The sequence below is a fragment of the Drosophila bipectinata genome, chromosome 3R, assembly GCF_030179905.1.
Source record: "Drosophila bipectinata strain 14024-0381.07 chromosome 3R, DbipHiC1v2, whole genome shotgun sequence".
Taxonomy (NCBI): Eukaryota; Metazoa; Arthropoda; class Insecta; order Diptera; family Drosophilidae; genus Drosophila; species Drosophila bipectinata.
The window spans coordinates 14,256,812-14,281,665 of NC_091739.1; the positions used below are offsets into that span (position 1 = coordinate 14,256,812).

A 24,854-nucleotide genomic window follows, 5' to 3' on the forward strand; every position below is an offset into this window, starting at 1 on the left:
CGCCATTGTTGCCAGCAGACGCATTCCGATTCCGCAATTCCCGCCTCCGCCTCCAGGACCCGCTCCCTTGCGGTTTCACCTGCCCTGGACCGCAAAAAGAAGGAGTCGTCGCCATCAACGCTTTCAGTTGATTGTTTCCACGCTTGGCAGCCGCCGCAGCCCCATCCCATCCAGTATCCTTCCCAGCCACACCCACACACAAAAAAAAGAACTGAATCCAGCACCATTCTAAACTTTTCAGGGAACACAAGAGTGATCCGCCCCCTGTGCACTTGGGCGACGTCTTTGGGGCGTAGTTCCCAAATGAGTTTCCATTTTTTCCACCTTTTTTTTGCTTCTCAATTATTCTGCTGCTCTGTTCTATTCCATTCTTGCGGGCGAGGAGGACCTACGAGTATATTTCTTTATCGCCCATTGGGGATTATGTCTCAGGAATTGAAGTTTAATTTAGTTTTCAAATTTGTTTCACCTCGAACTGACTTTGTTGAGCATTCAAGAGTTCAAAACGCTGACAAAGGGATTTTTATCTTGAAATGAGAATTCTTTTATTTGGGTTTTGAGTTTCTAAAGTTTCAGTTTCAGGTCCTCGATTATTTATTAAAATATTATTATTCCTATTAGTTCCCTGTCTGAAGACTAGCATTTGAACTCTAATTTAAATTTCAGAATTCTCGATTCAATGTCTGGCGAATGTTCTTCGGTGCGGTTCTTGTAAAATTTTCGAGTCGCAGCCGGTGGACACAACTGCTCCGGGAAAGCAAATAGAGGCTGGGGGGTGGACTGGTGGGATTGGGGACTGGAGAGGAGCTGGGCAATATTGCGTCAATGACTTGCAAACAAAATTAGAAAAGAAAACCCGAGCGGTGGGTAGCATATGCTGCTGAGTGCGCTCCGGCATCAAAATGACTACACAAACTTTTCAAATTAGATTTCACACCCAAACTAAACACGAGACGATGGCGACAGTCACGGCAGAGGAGAATTCCCAGATAGAATGAGAATTCCAGGGGAGGGGAGGAGGTAGGTCTTTCAGAGACACAGACTGAATTTCAGGCTGGGACCCTGACTTGGTCGGGGCTTGGAGATAGCCACGACACTTGCGCACAGAGTTCGCCACTGTATTTTAGTTTATTTTGTTTTATTAAAACGACTAATGGGTGGTCGGTGGCATGAGTGGGTGGTTGAGTGGGTGGCTCAGCGGTCTCCCCTGGACAAAAGCAACGCCCAGAAATGGACACAATTAGTGTGCAATTTATGCTCCATGGAGCAGCAGTCGGGCAGCCATAATGATTGCCTCTTGTCTGAGCTGCAATTTGAATGGCCAAATTAGAAGACCCAGACCAGACCAGGCCAGACCCGACTGTCTGTCAGCAGTTTATTTATGCATTCAAGGTTCAAGACGCGCTCGGCAATTTGATAACTAACTTGCCGGGCCCGAGACCCTGAACATTAAATTTAATGTTTGAGGGCGTTAGCCACACATGTAAATTGTCCGCATCTCTGGCGCTTTCAAGGCATCCCATTATGGTTGTGGGTATAGCCAGCCATCCCCTCCAAAATAATCAACCAACAACCCCTGACATCAGCAGAAATGAATGCTTGATAATTCGCAATAATCAAAACTCGCAACGCCATATTGTCTGGCGGTCTTTAGAGGGATGCTACAATAATTGTGAAATTATTTTTTAAAAGAAAAGATAAACCTTTCTTTTTAAAGATACTGAAGCATAACTAAAGCTTGAACACACTTTTTAAATTTTATAGAGATATAAAAATTGAGATGAGATGATACCTAACTCAGACACTGTTAACTATATCGAATGCCCACTGTCTGACTGTGCATATGTAACATGTGCCCTGGCTATGTCACGCCTGCATCTGTTCGCTTCACAAAAAAATCCCCGAATATCGCAATCAAAATTCGTATAAATGGAGAGAAAATCAACCCGGCTGTTTGCCATTTTGCAGCATCGCTCCCTCCCCCCAGGGGTGGTTCTATCCTGTTCCTGTCCATGTATGGGTGTTTCTGTGTGAAAAACCGCCCCTGGCAGTGCGTTCGTGTAGGTGCGACTGCGTGTGTGAGTGCCAGAGTGCGTAATTATGCGTTTGGCAGTCGTAAAACTAAACTTTATGGCTGTCGTCTGCCGGTGTCGTTTTGTAACTGATCTCTCCGAGTTCAGGGAACGACCTCTGCATCTCTGCATTCCCGACCGAGAGGGGGATTCGTCGACCTTTGGGTCCGGACTCCGGAGCGGAGTCGTGGCGTTGTTTGATTGATTTATACGCATGTGAAAAATGCAGCTACGACCCGGACCACTCGTTAACTGTCTGTCTGGGCCGTCTGGTTTGATTTAGAGCCGCTAATAAGTAGCCAGGTGGCAGCTTGACCGATTTCGGCCCAAAAACTCAATGCGCCGAAAAATTAAGTATACGCCCCGTGAGCGGTGGGAATATTCTTAGGGTGAATTTAGCGTTGTTCTAACTAAAGGCAAGGTGCAAGGGTTTTTTTAAGAAGTGTTAATCATAGAATAATTGGGTATTAATGTTAGGAGATCTATTATTTGATTTTATAAGGAATAAAAGTAAATATCTTCATATTTTCTATTAAGTCATAAAAGCAGGCATATTTCTTAAAATTCCTCTCATTAAGTTAGCTATATTTAATATTAATAAATTCATAAAATAAACTATAAACTCACCAACCTGTCCAGAGCACTTCCATAGGCCTCTCCGAGGGAAAACCTGCCAAGTGATAACGAGACGGATACCAAATCATGCGAAAAGCCATATTAATGCAATAAAAATCGGTTACCCCAGTGAGTGGCGATAGAAGGAGGGCCATAAATAACCTGCCCCACTGAATGCAAACTGAGGCTGTGAGCCGGCAGCCAAAAACAACAACAAGAACGTGTTGGGGCGGGGCGGGGAAATGTGCAAATGAAAATCATTTCAGTTGCCGGCATTATCATACCCATGATGATGAACTTCATCATGGCCTGCCTCATCAGACTTTTGTCGTAGCACCGTGTTTATTGCTGGCGGCTTTCCGGTCCCCGGTACTTACGCCCCCCCTTGGAGCACGACCCCCCCTGGAAGCTCTGTTAACCCACGAACTGGGCATTTCTGTAGCTATCTGTCTGGCAGTCAGTCATTCTGGGCAATTGTTTCATTCATGGGCCCGCCAAAAAGGCAGAAGGCGTTTATCATCCCAGACGAGTCTCCCTCTCTATCGCTCCGCATCTATGCCTCTCTTTCGCTGCGTAGGCAGTTCGGTGTGTGTGTGTGTTGGTGGGTGTGTGTGTGAGCAAAACAAACCATAAATGTGCGTGGCAAGCAGAAGACGAAGACGACGAAGACGGAAAGCAAAAGAAAAAGCTAAAGTCTATAAGCAAAAACACAAAGTTTTTGTCAAAGGGTCGACCTACCACCAACACCACCACCCCTCCGCCCCTTCTACCCACCCTCGGCCATAAGTCAATGTCAATGGCACGCACACACTCATAGCTATTTGGGGAACTTTGCTTTTCGGGGCCATCCATGTTGACTCTTTCGACGGGGCTACCACGTCTCCATGTTTAATAAGACCTTGACATGCGACAGTGTTTGGTTGACAAACGAAAAACGGCCAGAAAATTTGTTATTTGGTGTTTATGGCGGTGTTAACCACTCACAGCTAGCGGCACGAGATCTGCAAAAAAAAGCAAAATATAGATGAAGATACTTTAGAATCTTTAGAATTGTTCGGAAACTGGTTTGCAAACTGCAAGCTGCGGGTCACTCACACAGACACACAGATACAGATACACCTTCACGGCCGCAGATACAAATGCAGCGGTAAAAGATACAAATGCAAACCAGTTTCACGCTGCGCCCTAACGGTGAACCAAAGCCAGAAAAGCTTCCTCTTCACAATTTGTTTTCTCAAAAACAAAAATACAAACGTGAAATAAAATTAATTTGAACGGCACACACAAACTTAAGAGGCACACTATTGCACACAGTACAGATATCTAGAACCATTCACTAACGAAGTTGCAGTTTTATTTTTAGCTGATGACTTTTTTTGCGGTTGTTTGCTTTCCAACGTTTTGCGTTCATTTGAAGCCGTTGCCCAGCGATTTCTTGCACGCCGCTCGCTCGCTGGTCCGGCGACGGCGACGCCAACTGCTACGCCGACAGCGACGCAGCTGGCAGCGGTATCTGTGTCTGTGCGTATCTCACAGATATCCGGCCTCCATGCGGCCGGAGTATCTGTGTGAGCGCACGTACATCGTATCTGTGAGGGCCATTCTGTCGGTGTATAGGTGTGCCGTTCATGCGCAACTCTCCTGCCGCTTACACGGTAAGCTGGTGTGTGTGTGTGTGTGTGTGCGGCACACGCACGTGCGCCCAAAATTTCCCTGCGGCACTCACACAACCACACACCCCGGCTCTAACCTCTTTGGTACTTTTTTTGCGGCAAGCCAGTTAACTGGCCCAGAATCGAATTTGGGATATTTCAAAGCATATCTCTAACGAAATATCCCAACCACGTGCTGGCTGCTCGGTGGCATTGCTTTTGTTTTGTTTCTGTGCTTTTTTCGCTGCAAACTCTGGTCGGTTTTTCGAAAACGGGGGAGCTTTTTTCGCCGACTCTTAGCTTTTGTTGGGTGCGTACGGTTCGGTATATAACCCCGCCCACGCTGCTACACGGCTCTACGCCGGGCTCTACGGGTATTCAATCCATTTATGAGGCACTTTCGGCCCATCTCGAGTCGAAGCCGAGTTGCTGTTGTTGCAATTAACGACCATTTGAATTATATTTGCGCTCGTAAAGTTTACAAGAACAGTTTGCTGGGTCGGGCCGCTCATCTTCTGGTGCCCCAAAAAAAATATTCGACATCCAGTCTCCGACTTTGACTCTGTCTCTGGACCGGGCAGCCTTTTTCTCATTTTGCCCCATTCATTTTGGCCGTAGACAGCAGAAATTTTTACGACTTTTCTGCACAATGCGCAAATACAACGACAATGGACCATCCGACCCTAGACCTCCTCCTCCCAACTGGGCCGCCCCCTCCTCCTCACCTTGGCATTCCACTGTGACTTGAAACGGGATTGGGGCTGGGGATTTTATTGTTGGTTTTCTCATTTAATAAATCGTTTGTTGATAATAAATTCTGGCCTCGACTTGTATTAAAAAATTCTCCTCCTAATAGTTCCGCCAGCAACCCCAAGCTGCTAGAATCTATTAGTATAATTACAAATATTAAACTCAAGTTGGCTTTAACAGATCGTCAATCATTCGGATGGACGTGTTAATGATTTTCAAAAGATTTAGCATGCAATTATTTATTTTCCAACAAAATGACGCTTAAACTAAGCTGAGAACTTTATTTAAAGTCTGTAATTAAAAAAGTCAACATTGAGTTATAGGTGGAACTATAATAAGCCCTCAATTTTAGGGTTAAAATCAAGTAATAATCCATCTGGAGTGCTTTGTTTGTTAAAGCTATAGAATTGAAGAACTACAATCCTGGCAAAGCAAGATAATGCAGAAAGTATTTGCTTAGCATTCCGAGGAACTGCAATATGGATTTTTCAGATAATTGTTGGCACGGCATGTTCGACGTTCACCCCTCGGTAGATAATTAACAACCCTTAGCCCGCTCCGCCGTTGCACCCTTACGTCCCTGTCGCTGTATGTGTGTGTGAGTCTGTGTTGGTTGGCATGGATGCGCTTACCCCTAATTGCAATGCCATAAAAAAGTGCAATTCAAGCGAAGGACAACCACCGAAAGAAGTTGGTAAATGCTAGGAAGAGACGAGAGAGGAGAAGGCTCTTGGCATTGTGCCATTACATTGCAACCATGATTACGATTAGAACGGGCATTGTCTTGCAACAAGCAAGCGTTGCTGCAAGGACCCAGGACCCAAATAGACAATCATGGCTGGGTTCTGGTGGCTGGACAGGGGATCAAATTATGCGAAACTGCATTTTCACTTTTCGCATCGCCAAGCCACAGCACCATTGGCACCATACGGCTGCCAACTGGCAGCTGCTCCGGATGCGGCAGTAAGTGTCCTTGCCTCGGGCGAGTGCACAGGATAAAGACAAAGCCCCAGCCCCTCGAGAGACCATCAACTGCTGCATGCAAATTCCATCGTTGTTCGTTGTTTGGGGATATCGAAAATCTTGAAAAGTGCAGCCAATCAACTGGAAATGGCCAGGCGACGAGTTAAGTGCACCGCCACAGCCCCGACCATTGCCATTGATAACAGATACTGCAGCAGCAGCCACTTCAGATACTGCGGCAGCAACATCAGTTGCAACGGTTATACCAGCCATAGCAGCAACCTCAGGCGGTACAACAGCAATATCTGGCCGAGCAGCAACATCAGCAATCGCGACGGCAAACACGGCTGATAGGTGATAAGGCGGTGCGAGCGGACCGCCGGTGCCTTCCTCCGACTGTCGGCGATTTCGCCAGCAGCGGCCCGACCGCGCATTTTGGGGGGCGCGTGGGCGTGGGCGTGGCAGTGTGACTAGTGTGCGCCCTGTTGCGCACATGGCCCCAGGCAGTGTCCGCTCTGCTCGCACCCAGCACTGGTGACCGCTGGTGCAAGCGAGAGGCAACGAGGTGGGGCCAAAATGGCGGCCATTTTGGTGGGAGCGAGAAGGCAATGTAGGCAGCGGGTGCTGAGCAGCGCAGCGCAGGCGTCAGCAGCAACTGCGACGGCGGCGACGACGACGACAGCAACTGCAGCGCAGCAGCGGTCCGGCGTTGGAGACTTTCACGGGATGTGTGATGGAATCTTGGAGCTGCGGAGCTCCAGGGAAAGGAAAAAGCGGTCGCCGGGGAGAACTTGTTTGCCTTTTGAGCGAAAATGCCTCGAGTGAAAACTCGTGAAGGCTCCCGGAGGAAACACCAACCATACTCGGACGGAATTGATTTTCCAAAAACTCAACGTTGAAGCTTTTTGTTATTTAAGTGGAATTTTGCCGAGAGAATGAAACCCAATTTTAACCCGGGAACTGTCGTTTTGCACACCTGACGACCTGCCAAATGGCAGCTGGCTTGGCCAAATTGGGTTCAATTAGTTGCCACCAAATGGGGGCTGGCTCTGAGCCGGAAAATATGAAATTTTCATTTGAAAAGCACAAATTTTAAATTATTTCAGGGTGACTTTGCTTGAGCGGAACGAAATATTAAAGGTTGTGTACTAAACAGAAAACAGGGATTACTTTTAATGAAAAATAAAGGAAAATTTTCTATAAATATTAAGAGTCTTTAAAATAAATGGTATTTAGGAATTCGAATGATTTCACATTTGATAGCCAAACTCATTTAAATATTTTTATATTTCCGCTTGAGATCGGATGAACCAATTAATTTAAATCATTTTTACCAAATTCTCAAAAACCAATTATTTTTATTCGAAAACAAACTAAATAGAGCCCCTGGCCTCTCCTCTCGTTTCAGGTCTGTGTCTTCGCGTGTGTGGTGTGTTTTTATAACATTTGTGGATTACGCCTATAAAAACTACACCTCCCCGCGGAGCCAGCCGAGCTGCTGCTCCAGCCAACTCCGGCCACTACAAAAGGGTAGGTATACGAATTTAAATATTCGCCTTTTATTGCCGCTAATATTAATATGAATCTGAGCTGGGCGGGAGATTAAATCAAAGGCGCATAAATCAGGCAGCATTTTAAATAAATTCGGTTTATGGGCGCGCCAAGCCACCGGAGTCGTAAACGTCTTTTGTCTAAGCTGGAATCTGGCAGAAAACCTAATTGCATAATGATTTAATCCCAACAGGCGACTCCGGCGCATGAATCGATCATAATTTTTCTCGGACATCCATTAAATTTCTCGCATAATCGCTTTAAAAAGACATTAACATGGCCATAAGCTCCAACCGACGGCTTTCCATTTCACCGAAAAACAAAAAACACCAAGCCAAGAAACTCGAGTGCTCAGAGTTTGGCTTTTAAACTCTGCTTCGGCGACCATTAAATGGGGAATGGTTCACAAAAATGTGAATAAAAGTTTATGAGGCATGGCTTTGTTTTCGCTTTTGTTGGTCGCGACTTTATGATTTAATTTGGCAACTGCTATTCTATGTTTGGTCGTCACTGGCTGGATGGCACCTCCAATGACCTTATAAATATGATTGGCGGTGACCAATGCACTGGCGAACAGAAATTGCACGATTTGTGCAGTTTTCGTTGCGATTCGATTATGGATGAGGCCATAAAGTGTATTCGTTATTGCCATTAGTCGCTCGTAAATTGGCTAACGAATGTGTCGTCTCCCCGCCCTGTCCCTGCTCGGTCCTGACCCACCTGCCCCCGTACACCTTGCCGCCAAAAGATGGCAAGTTCAGGCCCGTCATTGGCGGAGAGCCTTCACTCGCACATCCAGCCATCAGAATCCACATCCGAGCTTAAAGACACTGACAAAGACGTTATTCCAGTTTTTAATCTGCTCAATTGCCCGGGCAGCGGGGGGCGGACCAGGAGGCAGCGATATCGTCATTGGATTTGCCATCGGATTCGGATTCAGATTCCAATTCAGACGCGGAATGGTTGTGCGAAGGCGAGGTAATTAATATATTGCATTAAATTCTCGTAATCACACATTTTTATGGAGGATCCAAGACTCACAGAAGTGGGATTAGGGCGATGCACTTTGGGTTTAAAAAAATATGTTTTCTAGTCTTGTAGTGTCTAACAAATTCAAACTTAGCTCGAGATAAAAATCAGTTTCTTAAAATATTTTTAAATGTAAAGAAATATTTTTGAGTAACCCTACTCTCCTTTGATTAACTCCATTTATTAGCCGCACCTGTATTATACAAATGAGGCTCTGAAAGCCCCCTAAAAGCTTGTAATCCGATCGAATTACACTCAGTTTATTAAATAAATTACAAATGTTTATAATTATGAACTAAAAGCCTTCTCCTCCATAAACATTTTCGCCTGTCAGGTGCGAATCACGCGCTGCCCAAATCCAATCCATTTTCATTTTTATCAGGGGCTTTAATAATACTCTGAGTAAATCCAGAACCAGATTAAAGTATATAGACTGTCGGAGAGTCACTGAAAATCGCGGCCACAAATCGTAACCTGCAATGGAGGCTTATCATTAAGTGTACATAATGTGCTTTATTGTCACTTAAATACAGATTTAAATAATTTTATGACTTTATTTCATTTGTGGGCAGTGGCCACTGGCCGGCCAGTCGGCTTCGGGTCTATCTCTGCTGGATGTGGAATACAAAAGCAGCCATCTATATAAATAATAATAGCTCATTATAAGTAATCAATGACATTTGCACCCGCATATGAGCTCATTAAGCTTCGCAATTACAATAATATTATTCACTGGTGGACAGAGCAGAGTAATGATAATGGTTCTTAATGATGAAAAACAGCGGAAATTATTATTTTTGAGTTATTTATTCCTAGACACCAAAGGTAGGACATAAATGCTGAATACCAGGTAACTTATAAACTATCCTTGATCTCATTCAACTGGAGGATGGCTCTTAAATATACTTTAACTTAATTAAAACACTTGAGGAATATAAACTTATATTCCCCTGGGTGTCTTGCATAGTTCTCCTCCACTAACGCAGCGAACTAATTTGCGTTAATTGCCCTTCACAGCGCCAGTGCACAATGGAGCTTCAAGTGGTAATTGCAGGCATTTCCATTACAAAAGCATAACAATATCAATATGCCGGGCATTTGCATAAATTGTCCCCACCCAGCTGATGATCGCTGGAATGTCGGGCAAGTCAAATAAATTAGCGCACCGAGCCCCGGACTTGACTAGAAAATCGTTAGTCGAAGTGCGACAGAAATGGATAGTTAAATAAATCGAGCGATGTCAGCCCGACAAGAGTCAGGCTAACTGAAGGAGGAACTATAATCGGGCTTTTGGAGGATTTCGTTGAAGACTGGGGCCTTTGACTTGTGCTTGGACATGCAGTTTTTACACCAACAAAAATATTTTGTGATTAAAAATAAAACATAAATAATAAATAGTCTGAAAGTTATGGCATTTTATTTCTTTTTAAGTACCAGGTATCATATAGTAAATAATTCCTCAGTGCCCCCTTTTATTCCTCAGTGCATTGTGATATTCTCGAGTCTCGATTTTGATATGCAGAACAGTCACTCGCGTGACAGTCGTACTGCGGCATGTTGTCGTTGTGGTGCAGGGCGATGTGGTGCAGAGTGGCTCAGTGGCTCCGAGCGTGGGCGAGTTAGTTTGTTGGCATTTCGCACGCATCCCACATAAATTAGCGAGATTTATGGGCCAGAGACTTAGATTCGCTAGAAAATCGCTTTCAAACGGCGGCGGGGACATGGATATGATGTGGAATCGATACTAAATAATCCTCTTTGGCGACAAACTTCCTCTCTCGGAATGGCCCTGTATCCTCCTCCTATAATGTGTATTTTTTTTTTCGTCAGCCAAAGTCGGGGACACACCCAGAAAACTCTCTTGCGCCGTCTCTGTCCTTGTCTCTGGCTCATTATGCGCACTCGTTTTCGGAGTCGAAAAATCGATGGAATATGCAAAATATTGTTTGAGCTGCCATCGGGATCCGCCTAAGTCAACAGGGCGGTATGCTGAGTAACCCCCCGTCCCAGACAGCAAACTCTTTCGGACGGGAATGTAAATTTGAACAGCGCTTTCTTTGTTTTCTCTGTGTCGCAAAAGGGCCACCGCGCTTTTCAGTTTGTTATTCTAAAATGGAATTTGCTCTCCATATCGCCCAGCTCCCAAGTGCCCGAGCTGCCTAATGTAAGCTGTATCTGGCCGTATCTGTATCCGACAGATACCAGCACCCAAACCACTCAGTCTTTGGGGCTAGGCCCCTGCCTCGAGGCTCGATTTCAATTTCGGGTTTTCAATCGGGCCTCTAATGCTGCCCAAGGTGGTCAATGTTGTCCATTTTCGAGATTTTAATCGCTGGAATTTGTTTTAAGGCATCTAAATTTATGTGACAGCCCAAATTTTGAGTGTGACACTTTAGAAACATTTTTATGGTTTATTAAAAAGAAAAAAGTTCGATTCCCTCCTCTTCGGGCCAATCTCGTTTTTAAATTCAAAATGAAGAAACTAGTTTTTAATTAAAACTCTCAGACTCCCAGTTTCCAAAAGACTAGAGGCTAGAAAGGAGGACCTGGGACCTGGGAGGGAATGGAGAAATTTGGCAAGGCACTGGGCCAAGTGGGACTGCACTTGAGTCCCTTTTAGGCATTGCAGTGGGAAAATGGGGAAATCGATTGAAAGCCATAAAACAAAATGTTTATATTTCGAAAAGTCAAAAGTTAAATAGGAAATGGGAAAGATCATCAGACCGAAAGGCCCCGAGAACTGCAATTGGCTGCCTTTTCCGCCAGGGGGGACGCCCGTGAGTCTGGGGAGGGAGCTGCTCTCTCAGCACTTGGACTTAATTGAAATTTGAAATATGGTATTATGTGCGCGCAGTTCGGAAACAGTTCATAATGCCGAGCTCGAGCCAAGTTCGAGCACACGACTCTTGTGCTTGTTTATTGAAATGCTCGTAATTATCCAGTCGAGTGTAATGAGCAACTGGCTCAAGTGGAGGTGTACGTAGTATATCCCTCATCCCCCTAGGCCTCCAGCCCGGTTACAGCCCACTGCCAATGCCATATGCACTTGCCCATGAAGGCAACTCGTCCGCGGTGTTGGCCTGGCCATTGCGGTTATGGTAATGGAAGAACGCCGAATGCTCAGCCTAATCACCTGCAGATGTACTTCTCGATTGGATTATAATTGGACTGGCTATGCCTTCAGGAATCCAAGATATTTGAGTGGTTTCTCAGTTCTTTGGTTAACAAGATGTTATTAAGCAGAATCCTCGACTAATTTAAATTAAAATTCCTTCAAATAGAAAATCAATAATGGAATAGGTTTCTACTAACTCTACAGTCCCCCATTGTTCTCGACTTATTTATGGCGGCACTTCTATAAATAATTAAGAGTCTAGATCATCACCCCTTCGGATGGGGCATGTGACTGGCATGGCAATGGAAATGGCTCCTTTCGGAATAACTAATTAGGAAAACACATTTCCAGGGTCCGGACAAATGGCGAATGGAAAATGGCAGAAACGCTCGTTTTGCTGTGCTTTTCTCACCAAATGTCCGTCCGCAATTACTGGCCATTTACATAAGCCGTTCATTAAATTTGATGGCCCCTTCGCCCATTGTAAATAAAATGTCAACAAGCTCCACGCCGACGACACATTTGCGATTTAAATTAATAAGAATGCGAAAGCCCAAAAGTGTCTAAAAATGAGAAAAGGAGAAGGCGCCCCCACACAGATCGCCGCCAATTTCTATATTTAAGTGTCGAATTTTTTGACTTCTGTGACACCACAAACGATGAAAACAGAAAATCATGGCAGATGAGAGAGAGACCCCAGCCCCAGCCATGTGGAAGAATGCGATAACCTAACGGAATGGCGGAATATTTTAAAATAATTACGTGCTTTTTCGATCCCGGCGAGGAGCCACCTCGGCGAAATAAGTTTAATGTTAATTTGATTGCGTTTTTATTGATAGTAAAAACATTTATGCGGCATACAGAATGAATTATGAATGATTTGGCGTGGACGGACATTGAAGCGTTGTCAACGATCCGCCCGAAATTATATTCTGAATTCTGAATTCTGATTTCCGAATCTGATCCCCAATCGTCTTCAGCTGTGACAATCCGTAGAATTGCCCAATAACGAATTTACGTTCGTTATTATTTGTATTTTTACGGTTGTTTCCATTTTGATTGGAGTTAATTGGCCAGTTGGCTCGACTCTGCCCGTCTCGACTCGGCTATGGCGAACAAGTTATTTCGGTTCTTATAAAATCATAATGGCTTTTTTATTCGAATCAAATAAGCAATATTAATTTTAAATTTCTTCAACAAACCTAATGGATGAATTTAAAGGGGAGCGAATGCAATTAAGGCTGTTAGACAATTAATTGGCTTGGATGTTAATTATACACCTTGTACACCTTTGTATCTTGAAACTCCCACATCGCATCGAATTCATTCTCAAGGTCATCTGCCTGTAACCCTGTCCCATTAAGGGTTATGCAATTTGCACGGATAGTATTAAGGCATTGCAGGTCCTGCCGTATTCCAAAGTCCTTGAGCTAAGCAATTAGCCTTGCGCCTGCGTTTTTTAAGGACAGCTGCCCCGCGGCCTACCTGTTAACCTTTCTATGGAATATCCTTTCTCCGGATGCAGTTTTTTACTCAAGCCAATGTCCTTGAAGGTGTATACTATTAATAATCGTTTGCCAAAAAAAAAGATGCAACTGGTTAATATCTGAACTCAAGGTAAACGGGTACAGTTCCCGACCAGCATCGATAAATTAAAAAAAAAAAATGTCAAGACTGCCGCAAAATGCTTTGAATCTTCGTTTGGCTGGGTTTTCTCATTTTTTTCGAGTTGGTTTGTCAACGAAAGTGAAGCGGTTAAATGGCGGACAGAGGTCGGTTAAAAAAAAACTCAACAAGGAGGTCTGGCGGCCATAAAGTCCGTAAACAAAAGGTGAGCGGCGGTCGTAAAACGCGACAACATGGTGTGACATTCTGCCTCGGCTGCTTCCATATTTTTACCATATCCTGGACAAGGGGTTTCGAGAGCTGGTCACCCTGCGACTTTTGTTTGCCATTTTATTGTCACTCCTCGAGGGGTTCCCGAGCAGAAAATCCGGCATTTTACGGCCCTTTTCGCAATTGGACAGTTTAACCCTTCAGCCAAAGAAAAAAGGACGCGGAAGTCCATCTGGATTACTATTCTTCACTCCCTCGGAGCCGAAAGGCGTTCAACACACATTTCGTGGTTGTGCTCGCGACGGTTCTACTCCTTTTGATTGTGATTTATGGGTCGAGAATAACCGGAAACCGAGAGTGTAGACACGCAATTCCCGGCAAAGGACATTGTTTCAAAGCGCAGAAGCCAAGTTGCCAACAACTTTTGAATTCACACAAGAATTCATGTATGCCACTAGAAAAAGGTATTGAAAGTTTCTTCAAAGCTTTGCTCAGTTATTTCCACGGAGATTTACAAGGAACTGCCGTTCCTTTGAGGCACTCCTCTTAACGATCGGAAATAAATAGACAACGATAAAGGCTTTAGCATGGCCATATGTTGCATACGCTGAATCTATACTTTATAAGGATTCAAAATTTTGCAGGGGACCCCCAGAAAATTTTACAAAAAATCTAAAAAACAATTTGTTCCTAGATTTTGATGCAGATCGGTGGAGAATCGTGGAGACAATTCTTTTAAGGTATTCCGCTCAAGAATCGGATTAATATTGGCAAAGATATAGGGATCGGTGGGGCTCATATAGTCCCCTCCATACATTTTCAAAATTTTGAAGGGGACCCTCTAGAAAATTTGACAAAAAATCTAAAAAAAAATTTGTTCCTAGATTTTGATGCAGATCGATGGAGAATCGATCCCCAAATCGTTCAAGGTATCCCGCTCAAGAATCGGAGTAATATTGGCAAAGATACAGGCATCGGTGGGGCTCATATAGTCCCTTCCATACATTTTCGAAATTTTGAAGGGGACGCTCCAGAAAATTTGACGAAAAATCTAAGAAATAATTTATTCCTAGATTTTGATGCAGATCGATGGAGAATCGATCCCCAATTCGTTCAAGGTATCCCGCTCAAGAATCGGAGTAATATTGGCAAAGATACAGGCATCGGTGGGGCTCATATAGTCCCTTCCATACATTTTCGAAATTTTGAAGGGGACGCTCCAGAAAATTTGACGAAAAATCTAAAAAATAATTTATTCCTAGATTTTGATGCAGATCGATGGAGAATCGATCCCCAATTCGTTCAAGGTATCCCGCTCAAGAATCGGAGTAATATTGGCAAAGATACAGGCATCGGTGGGGCTCATATAGTCCCTTCCATACATTTTCGAAATTTTGAAGGGGACGCTCCAGAAAATTTGACGAAAAATCTAAAAAATAATTTATTCCTAGATTTTGATGCAGATCGATGGAGAATCGATCCACAATTCGTTCAAGGTATCCCGCTCAAGAATCGGATCAATATTGGGAAAGATATAGGAATCGGTGGGGCTCACATATTCCTTCCATACATTTTCAAAATTTTTAAGGGGACGCTCCAGAAAATTTGACGAAAAATCTAAAAAATAATTTATTCCTAGATTTTGATGCAGATCGATGGAGAATCGATCCACAATTCGTTCAAGGTATTCCGCTCAAGAATCGGATCAATATTGGCAAAGATACAGGCATCGGTGGGGCTCATATAGTCCCTTCCATACATTTTCGAAATTTTGAAGGGGACGCTCCAGAAAATTTGACGAAAAATCTAAAAAATAATTTATTCCTAGATTTTGATGCAGATCGATGGAGAATCGATCCACAATTCGTTCAAGGTATCCCGCTCAAGAATCGGATCAATATTGGCAAAGATACAGGCATCGGTGGGGCTCATATAGTCCCTTCCATACATTTTCGAAATTTGAAGGGGACCCCCCAGAAAATTTGACAAAAAATCTAAAAAATAATTTGTTCCTAGATTTTGATGCAGATCGATGGAGAATCGATCCACAATTCGTTCAAGGTATCCCGCTCAAGAATCGGATCAATATTGGCAAAGATACAGGCATCGGTGGGGCTCATAAAGTCCCTTCCATACATTTTCGAAATTTTGAAGAGGACCCCCCAGAAAATTTGACGAAAAATCTAAAAAATAATTTATTCCTAGATTTTGATGCAGATCGATGGAGAAATGATCCACAATTCTTTTAAGGTATTCCGCTCAACAATCGGATCAATATTGGCAAAGATACAGGCACCGGAGGGGCTCATATAGTTCCTTCCATACATTTTCCAAATTTTGAAGGGGACCCTCTATAAAATTTGACAAAAAATCTAAAAAATAATTGTTTGCTTCATTTTCTTGCAGATTGATGGGGAATCGATATACAAATCATTGAAAGTATTCTGTTTGACTATTTTACGTTAAAAGCCTTTGCAGTGGCCCATTTATTCACCGAAATATCCATAACACTTTGAAATCTTTTCTTTAGCTTTAAGCCAAGTAGTTTGTGAGCCATATTTTTGGCTTGTCTGGGAGTCTTGAAAGCTTCTCACCGCCTATGTGAGACGTCTCAATTGGCCCGCCAAGCACCTGTAAAGTATGCTGAATGGCCGTTTAGGTGAGTTAAGAGATGCGCACCGGGCCGTCGCATGCATATGCATAATGTGGCCAACTGAATTGGTGGGGCGTAATCACGTCTCGATGTGTGGCACGCGATGTGGCAGTGGCAGTTCCATTGCCCAGTGGCAGACTTTATTCGCGGCGAGGGCTGGCCAATTTATTTTGTTTTTTTTTTTTCGCGAGCTAATCCGCCGCATAATTGCGCTGGGAGCCAGACTTTGTCCGACTTTGGACAGTCTGGGGCTCTCGTAAATTTTCAGTTCCGCCAGGCGGACATGGGCCGATGATGGAAGCAAAAGCACTTGAAGAATATGATTTAGATATTATAAAAGTCCAATATTTTTAAAATTTATATTATAGACTATCTTTTAAATATATGTATTATTAAAAATTATTTTAAAATGCATTTTGTAGATTTTTCGCTGAGTGTAGAAGGGTGGCTGCCAACATGTCCGGCTGTGCGCATAATTGTTGTGCGTCCGCTTTAAAGTTGCGACCAGTCGTACAGTAAAACTCCCTTTTAATGGCCGCCGACAATGATAAGGCCCACGAGTTTATGGCTCCAGATAGCAAGTGTCAGCGTCACGTAAATTCGCCAGCCGGCCAGAGGAAATTAGGAACCCAGGGATCCACCTCCTTGTTTCCCAGAGGATTATTGGCGATGGCTTTTATGGAATTTATCTTTGTAAGTTACTGTGTGGGATGCTCCGACCAAATACTCCATGTTTAATCTTCCGACAATTTATGACAACTATCAGAAATCAATTCTCCAATTGAAATTCTTGAAAATCCTGCCCAGTTGGTCAATAAGTCGGTCAATCGATAATCGGATGACTATGACCCGAAGTTTGAATGACGAAAACAACGCATTAGGACAGACAAGAGTTCGACCTCCTCGATGACCGAATGTTTAAGGAAAGGCATTGAGTGCACTGAGAAAAATAATAAGTAATTGAAAGAGAAGTTATTAAATTACTATTTTACGAAATTTACGAAAACTACTATTTTTTAGGCACAATATTTGGGAAACCATGGCTGATATATTTTGTAAAAATTTTGTGTAAAACTAAAAATTAAAGAAAAACCTGTTTCGGATCTTTCTCTGTAAGAAATGAACCCGTTTTGGTTTTTGGGTCTTGAGGCAGACAAAGAAAATTTGCCCTGGAGAAATGCGCAGGGAGAGAAAGCAAGATGTGCGCAGGCAGGCAGGGAGGTGGATGAAAAGGAATTCGCCCTGCCAGGGCTCAGCTGAATCTATTTCGGAATACCGAAGGTCTTTCCAAACAATCCAAAAGCAAAACTATGGCGGTGCAGAGGCGGTGCTCTTATCACGGCCATTTGCCTCCGCCATTGCACCGCCGCCGACGAGAAGTGGTTGATCCGGTTTCCCGAAACCCCCAGAAACCATTCTCAGCTCGTGTGAATCTGTCGGTGGCTTATCGGGGACTCATTGCGGGTCCAAATGTCACCTGAGCGAGCTCCGGCCTGGGGGACATTATAAATGGAAAATAGAAAAGTGAGTGTCCTCCCTCGATTATGCATGCCCACTTGGGCTAATCGATTGGGGAATCAATTTGCTGCCAAACGGAAACATGCAAATGGATCTGACATCGCAATTAGCGGCAAGGTTTTCCATTCACCCTGAATGTCAAACTTACTGGGTTTATGCGTTCAATTAATGTTAATTAATTAAATTGTAATGGAGCTTGTTTTATTGAATGTTTTACAGAGGCACTTTACAACTAATTAGAATTAAATTGATTGTCGAGTTTCCTTTGGTCTAATTGTCTGGATAAATATATTCGAGTTATATAATGTATTATATTAGAAACAAACTATAAGTATTTGGCTACACATGAAACCCATAAACAAATACCATAATTTCCCCAGACTTCAAGTTCTTGGAACGGCAAGTCTTTGAGTTCTAAACTTAATAATTAATGGTTTTCATTGCATACTTAATCACTTGCCTATTTCCATTTTAATCCCGTAGATTACCACTCGAAACATTCCAGTTTCCTCTTAGACGCCAGCTGAACTCCAAGAAGCACTCGCATATCGCAACCAGATGCGGCGCTTGGGGCTTCCAGCCTTCTCAGTTTTCCCCCTCCACTAAGCGCCACCACCCTTTTTCGACCCACTGCTCTGGAGCACCCTCCCTTTTTTTAGGAGCCCATCACGAACTGAGGCAATCTCTCTGGCGATTCGGCTATCGGCCATCGGAGCTGGCGCAAAAAAAAATCTTTAAATTGTTGCAAATTGCGTTTGAAAACGTGCCTTTTCCCGAAGATGCCTCTGGCGATATATTGGGGAATGGGCTGAGATACTCGACGATCGTGCCGCCGCATTTGAGAAGAAACTCATTGGCCAGCACTTCATTTCGCTGGACACTTTAACGAGCCAAAATACAAATCACTCACGAGTGGTTCTGACCCGGGACCCGGGACCAGCCAGCCAATGCGAGAGTTACGCAAAACCATAATTAACAAACATTCGGCGGAATCCGTTTTACGAGCGACAGTGCTCGAACTTTCTGATTTATACGCCCGGCCCGGAGGGACTAGGATGCATCGAGAGAAAAATTACATACCAATTTCTATACAAAATATTTCCAATAAAGCCTTTTTCTTTAAAAAGCCTCTTAATTTTCTCACTATGCATAAAGTTGGATTGGGCAGATGATTTATCCGTGTGGTGGAAAATCGTAGGAAATCCTTTCCACCAGTCACATAACTCTCGCCCCTTGGGCTGATGGATGGCCGCGTCTAATTAAGTCGTGGGGTCGTTGTCACCAGACTGCCAACATTTGTTAGGGCTCATAGGCCATAGATCGCCCTACGTGACTGCACCTACGAATGGCGGCCAATGAGCCCAGTTAGCCAAGTCAAGTTAAGAAGGTGACGTGGGCCAAGATATTTTCATCGAATCGATTGCACTGTCTGCGTTTGTATACGGGAAATAATGATAAATATAATGGTTGTTCCTAATAGGACTTGAGACTTATCCAAGTGCTGTTTTCCTGCATCAATCACCCGGTCTATGGTCATCGTGGTAGTCCATCCTAGCCATCAAACAAACTCAGACATCCATCAGAGTGAGGCGGCTATTAAATAGCTAATTTACTGGTAATTCTACTTAGATTTCCAAGAGTTGAAAACATTTCTTGAAGAATTACCATAATTTTCACAAGCACTTTCTTTTTCACTTTTTCTAAACCAAAAATTTCCACTGCCTGTTTTTCCGTTTTCGTTAAAGCCACTCTCTAAAGAAACTTAAAAACTGAAAACTCAATCAAGTTGAAAGAGATTAGCAACCATAATTCTGCTACTACTCGAACACACCCATTTCTTGACCTTTGCCAGGTAATGGTAGGCAGGCCCAAAGGACCTCCGCTTATCCCTGAATCAGAACTAATGACGTAATGCTTAGACCACGCCCTGCTATTGGCACCTTACGATCGTTATTGGCCATCTCTTGCGTGTTGCGAAAACTCATAGCCTTCTCTTTCTTCCGGGAAATGTTCATTCTCTTCAGGACATCCTATTTTTCTCTCCCACCCCCTTTAGAGTCTTAGCCAGGACATTTAATGCCGCAAGCAGTAAGAACTGCTTGAACTGCTTTTCCAGGTTAACTGGTATACAGCTTCTCGTAATGGCAGCCAGATGGCGTAATGGTGTTCCGCCCATATTATTTGAAATCATTCCAAAAACCATTTCTGGTGCAAATATAACAAGCTCAACCCGTCAATGCATCCGGTAGACACATTTTTGCTGCCTTTAATTGAAGTTTTCCATCCGCAGCATCGGCATTCGCATTTTCTTATCTGTATCTTTGCGGTGCGTGCGCTTGCGTTTTTGTTGTCCCGCAACACCACTTGGCCATATTTTACCGCTTTTAAGCAGCGCGTAAATACTCACGCTTACTGCAAGAGTCCATTAAACGGTCGTAAAAACTTTACGATTCCCAATATGAGATTCTCTTAATACGATTTTTTATGATATTGAAATCTCCTTTCGCTGCCAGCCCATCATCGCCCATCTTCAAACTGAAAGCCATCTGAGTCCCAATGCCTACTTCTTGTCTCCCTTTTTCCGTTTCCCGGCGGTGCTCCAGCTCCAGCTGGGGGAAAAACTGAAAAACCACCGCTGCAGGTATCATAATGGCCACCAGCCACCACCCTCTCGGCAGCCGTCTCGAGGCGTATGCGTGTGTTTTAATGTCTTGTTGAGGCCTATAAAACACGCTCGTCATCCCGTTGCGATGACGAAACGATGGCGATTGGGATGACGGCTTTCATTCACTTCTACTCCCTCCTTCTCCTTCACGGCCAAGGAAAACATTGGAAAAGCCCTAAATTAATTTGAGTCCGATATTTTGTAGCAATTAAGAAGAGTGTATAAAAATATCATAGATTCCACAGGGATCTTTAATTGGTATACATTTTATAACATATCAAGATTTAGAAATTATAAATATTTTTAGCTAATATTTTAATTTAGAAATTATATTTTAGGGAGGGATATTTTTTAGTCGTACATTGAGTCCCTATTTTTATCACTAGTCTCGCTAGTGGAACTGTCAGTATCCCTTTCATCATTCATAACGCAAAAGGATACTACGAAGAGTCCAATGCAAAAAGCACATATTAGAACCCCCATGCCGTTTTGAATCATACCCTTGTAATAGACTCCATCAGCGTCCGATTTAAGAGTTTTCAAGATGTGGAGGCTAAAAATCAAATACTTTAATAATCATTAACCAAATAGAAGTAATTTAAAGTTTTTACCAAACAGGAATAGCAAAACATAGAATGGTTGCAAATAAAAGCATTAAAGCTCCCAAGGATGGCCGGAAGTGTCGACATCGGAAAAATAATATTAAATTGAAAGCTACGATGCTTATAAGGATTAAAGAAAAAACAAAACGCGAATATTTCGAATATCCTGCTACAGCCACAGCTACACTCATCTACAATAGGAATTTTTATATCAGAAGGTCTAACTTAAATAGGGGTCTACTTACAGCAACAATACCACACATCCTATAAATAGTCTCCAAAGTATTTTTTGCTTTTTCTTCCAATTGTTGGGGAATATCAACTTCGGGGTCTGGTGGATCAAGTTCATTATCCCTATTTGGGAGTTCTTGCTCGTGCCTTTTTCTCAGTACCCATGGTGAAGGGTTTAGTTTATTTTTTAAGCCCTGTCTGTTCATGATTACTCCAACTGTAAGCCAGATTCTAAACTAAAATCTTTGTCAACCTGTACCCAAGTCTTTTTTCGAAAAGCACACTTCGAGATTCAATAAGACTAACAATTTCCATTTTTCTTATATTTCCAGATTACATATTATTGTAACGAGTCCTCGGTGAGTGGAAACCCGTTTCGTTTTTATCCTTTTGAAGACCAAGTTGTCCTCAGCATGTGTAACATTTTTTTATGCTTTTAAAATACAGTGTATATATAATTAAAACACAATAAACTCAGAAGGAGACAAGAATAGGGACATTAGGTTTGCAATCGTATAATTTTTATTGAGTAATTCGGAGGTGACTGGAGATCGACGCCGTGCGGAGACCCAGATTCCGGGGTGACCCATAAACCAGACCGCATCGGGGGATTAAAAAATGATTGCGTGAGAAGGCATTTAGTAATCGTCAACGAAATCACTCTCTCGAAAAACTCATTCATCAGACAAGTCGTCCGAGGGCCGGAAGGGGGAAAACCACAAGCCCGGCCAAACAAGCCATAAACTGGCGCTATAAAAGTGTATCAAATTAGGGAATGAACTTGATGTGCAGGGTGTTTTTATTTTCAACCGCCGTGTCTGAGCCGCTTGAGTGGAAAGCGCGTCTCACTCAATGCCATTGATTTTACGGCGGAGTGACAATTGATTCCAGACTCATTACTCACTCCTTGGCCCGGCGTCGTGCCGAAATATTTTACAGTGTTATTATGGGCAATTACTCCTGTCTTCTAGCGGGTTTTACGATCGGCACTCAGAGCCCGAATTGCAATTGCAATAGTTTATTTCACTTCCCCTGTCCCTGGCAGGGCGCCGAGGTGTGAGCACTATTTGTGGGAACCAGCGAAAGGAAAACGGACTGTTTGGTTATTAAGTGAATGGATTTTCAAGTGGGCCATGACTGCCATAGCCTTGTAGTATGTTGTATCTTGCAGATGTGTAGAGTTGAGGATATAAATGTTAAGGATTTATAGTAACTGGTTTATATGTAAATATACTATTTATAGACCATTTTGTAAACTGTGTAAATAAAAATTGTTAAAATATTGTTTAATAAATGGAATAAAACTAAAATGTACTATTTTTATTGGCGGAAAATCTTCAAAATATATCATATATCCTTTTTCACTCCTTCTTAAATGTACTTTATTTTAACCATATCCCTCGCTTGACTTTATGGTTTTACAAGTGTTTTCATTGCTCAGTTCCCTCGTTTTTTTATGCCTATTTTATTTCAGATACAACCTGTCGCACGGGAGATTACAACTGAGCTGTTTCTTTTATGGTTTGTTCCGCTTTTCGTTTAACACTCCCGAGGATCACACGCAACTCCGGTTCCCACCACCACAACTTACATACAGCCTGGAGAGCTCAACTCAAAATAGTGTTTTATTGCTTAAAATTACGAATCTTTTATTTATTTATTTTTTCTTTCTGCTGCTCTCTCACTCACCCAGTTTCAATTTTTATTAGTTTATTACGATTATTATCTTTTAATGGGCCTCGTTTGCACCACCAGCGTTTACCTCATTGTTTTTGTTTTCTTGTTTTTGTGGTAGTTGTGGAGAAGAGTAACGTGTGAAGTTGTTTTATTATTTGTTTTGATTATCAAAATGGGCGTTTTACATTTTTCCGGTCGTTGGGCGGCCCACCTGCCACGGGCCCCTAGCTTATAGCCCCACATCCCATGGCCCATAACCCCGGGCCAAAAAGCAGTAAATCACAGCCCGCTGTGAACGTCTGAGTATCCAAGAGTGAGTACATCATGTACACTTGGCCACAAACTTTGTCTTTATGATCAAGAATCTTGTTCAGTAATATATACTTTATTTCAGTATTTTCTCGCAGTGCCCACTTATTCTTACTGACCCATAAACACAAACCAAAGTGTGGCAAAATGTTTAATTTGGAATTTATGAGTAATTAATTTTAAGGCACTCGACTGGTCGTTAACGCTGTCTTACCCCCTTCTTCCATTCCTCCTGACCATAAAAGATTTAACAAGCCAGTGTGCCAAAAATTGATTGCGTTTGGCCACACTGCTGATTGATCAATTATTCAATTGTTATCGCCCTGGATTTGGCCATCATGGTGCACATTCCAATTGGGCGAAGCTCCGTAAAACCCATCGAAAGTTCATTATAAAAGAATTAGCCGATTGGATGGCCAGGTGGGAGGCCAATTAAATTGGCAGATGTTTGGGATTGCAAGAGCTATTAATCAGATAATTAAATCTAAATAATATTTGATTTGTCTATGGAATAAAATTAATGTTGAATAAATTATGTACATGTTACGATTTAATGAATTGTAGATACTATTAAGTATAAAAAAAAGAAATTATGTAATTTTAAGATAATAAAGATATGTTAAGATTGTGAAAAATGAATTATATTTTATTTAATTTTCATTTAAAAAGGTTCTATTTAGTTTTATATCAGTTTTAAAAAATATCACTCATCCGCCTAGTAGACCACATTGTAGCAAAAAGTCGGATTCCGCTTCAATACCGATTCTGAGCCAACAGCAGTGCAAGAGATAGTTTCCCAGACGGGGGGGGTGAGGGCAATATCTGTGTTGTTGGCCAATTTGAATCGTAAATTTCAAATTTTTCATAAAAATGTCATAACAACCATTCCAGCGACAAACGCCAAACACACACAGAGGGACGGGAAGAAAGGCGAACAAAAGGCGGTGGCCGAAAGATACAAGAGGAAGAGATGACTTTTCGCCGAGTCGGCGTTTTTCATCTCCCGAATTTATGGATTTTTCGTAATTTCAGTTTTGGGGGTAAAAACAACACATAAAGATAGAGACAGCAGCAAAGTGAGGGAGTGGGAGTGGGGGGTGCAATAAAAAATGAAATACAAATTTGCTGTGACTAAATTTCGGCTAATTTGTATTGGAAAGCGCTCACTCAAAATGCCACTCGACATGAATAATGCAGGGTAATTTAATAAATGCCAAACAAAGCGTAAAACACTTAAAAAACCATTCCACTCAACGGTGGCCACTCAAGTCGATAGTTTCGCTCAGCGCTCATTCTCACGTTATAAACAAAATTAACCGGCCACTAAAATCACACACAAGAAAACCGAGTGAGAGTCTGATTCACTCGAGCGAATTTCACTCAAACATCGCGGCAGCCATCATGCGAAAGAGAGGGAGCAATGGATGCCGTTCCGCCGGATACAGCGGCAGGGTGAGCGAGACAAACGGATGAGTTATACAGCATATACAGTATGCAGTATACAAGTATCTTTCTTATTGCCGTCGCTGCTGCGGCCGGCGTCGACGCCAGCTGCGAGTGGAATTGTTGTTGAGTGTGTCGAAATTGTCGCAGCAACCGAAACCGAAACAGAAACA

The 24,854-nt window shown here is 42.8% G+C and overlaps 1 protein-coding gene and 1 long non-coding RNA gene across 10 annotated transcripts in view; one reads left to right on the forward strand and one right to left on the reverse strand.

Moving 5' to 3' along the window:
• The window catches only part of LOC122321574 (uncharacterized), a 90,729-nt gene extending 66,928 nt beyond the window's left edge, over nucleotides 1-23,801 (forward strand). For 4 of the 9 annotated variants that reach the window (XR_006246147.2, XR_011443052.1, XR_011443054.1 and 1 more), the window contains 2 exons: nucleotides 7,461-7,582; nucleotides 21,585-21,749. Coding sequence is in view for 6 of the 9 variants with exons in the window: in XM_070280861.1 (XP_070136962.1) it covers nucleotides 7,461-7,582; nucleotides 21,585-21,601 (139 nt within the window). In the remaining 3 variants the exon portion in view is untranslated. The other 5 variants (XM_070280858.1, XM_070280862.1, XM_070280860.1 and 2 more) reach the window with 5 other exon arrangements.
• LOC108129826 (uncharacterized) lies at nucleotides 20,648-21,489 on the reverse strand. The gene is made up of 3 exons (XR_001773580.3): nucleotides 21,267-21,489; nucleotides 21,031-21,212; nucleotides 20,648-20,972 (listed from the first exon to the last, which is right to left on the reverse strand). It is a non-coding gene; the product is annotated as an uncharacterized lncRNA (long non-coding RNA).
• Nucleotides 23,802-24,854: the final 1,053 nt, after the last annotated feature.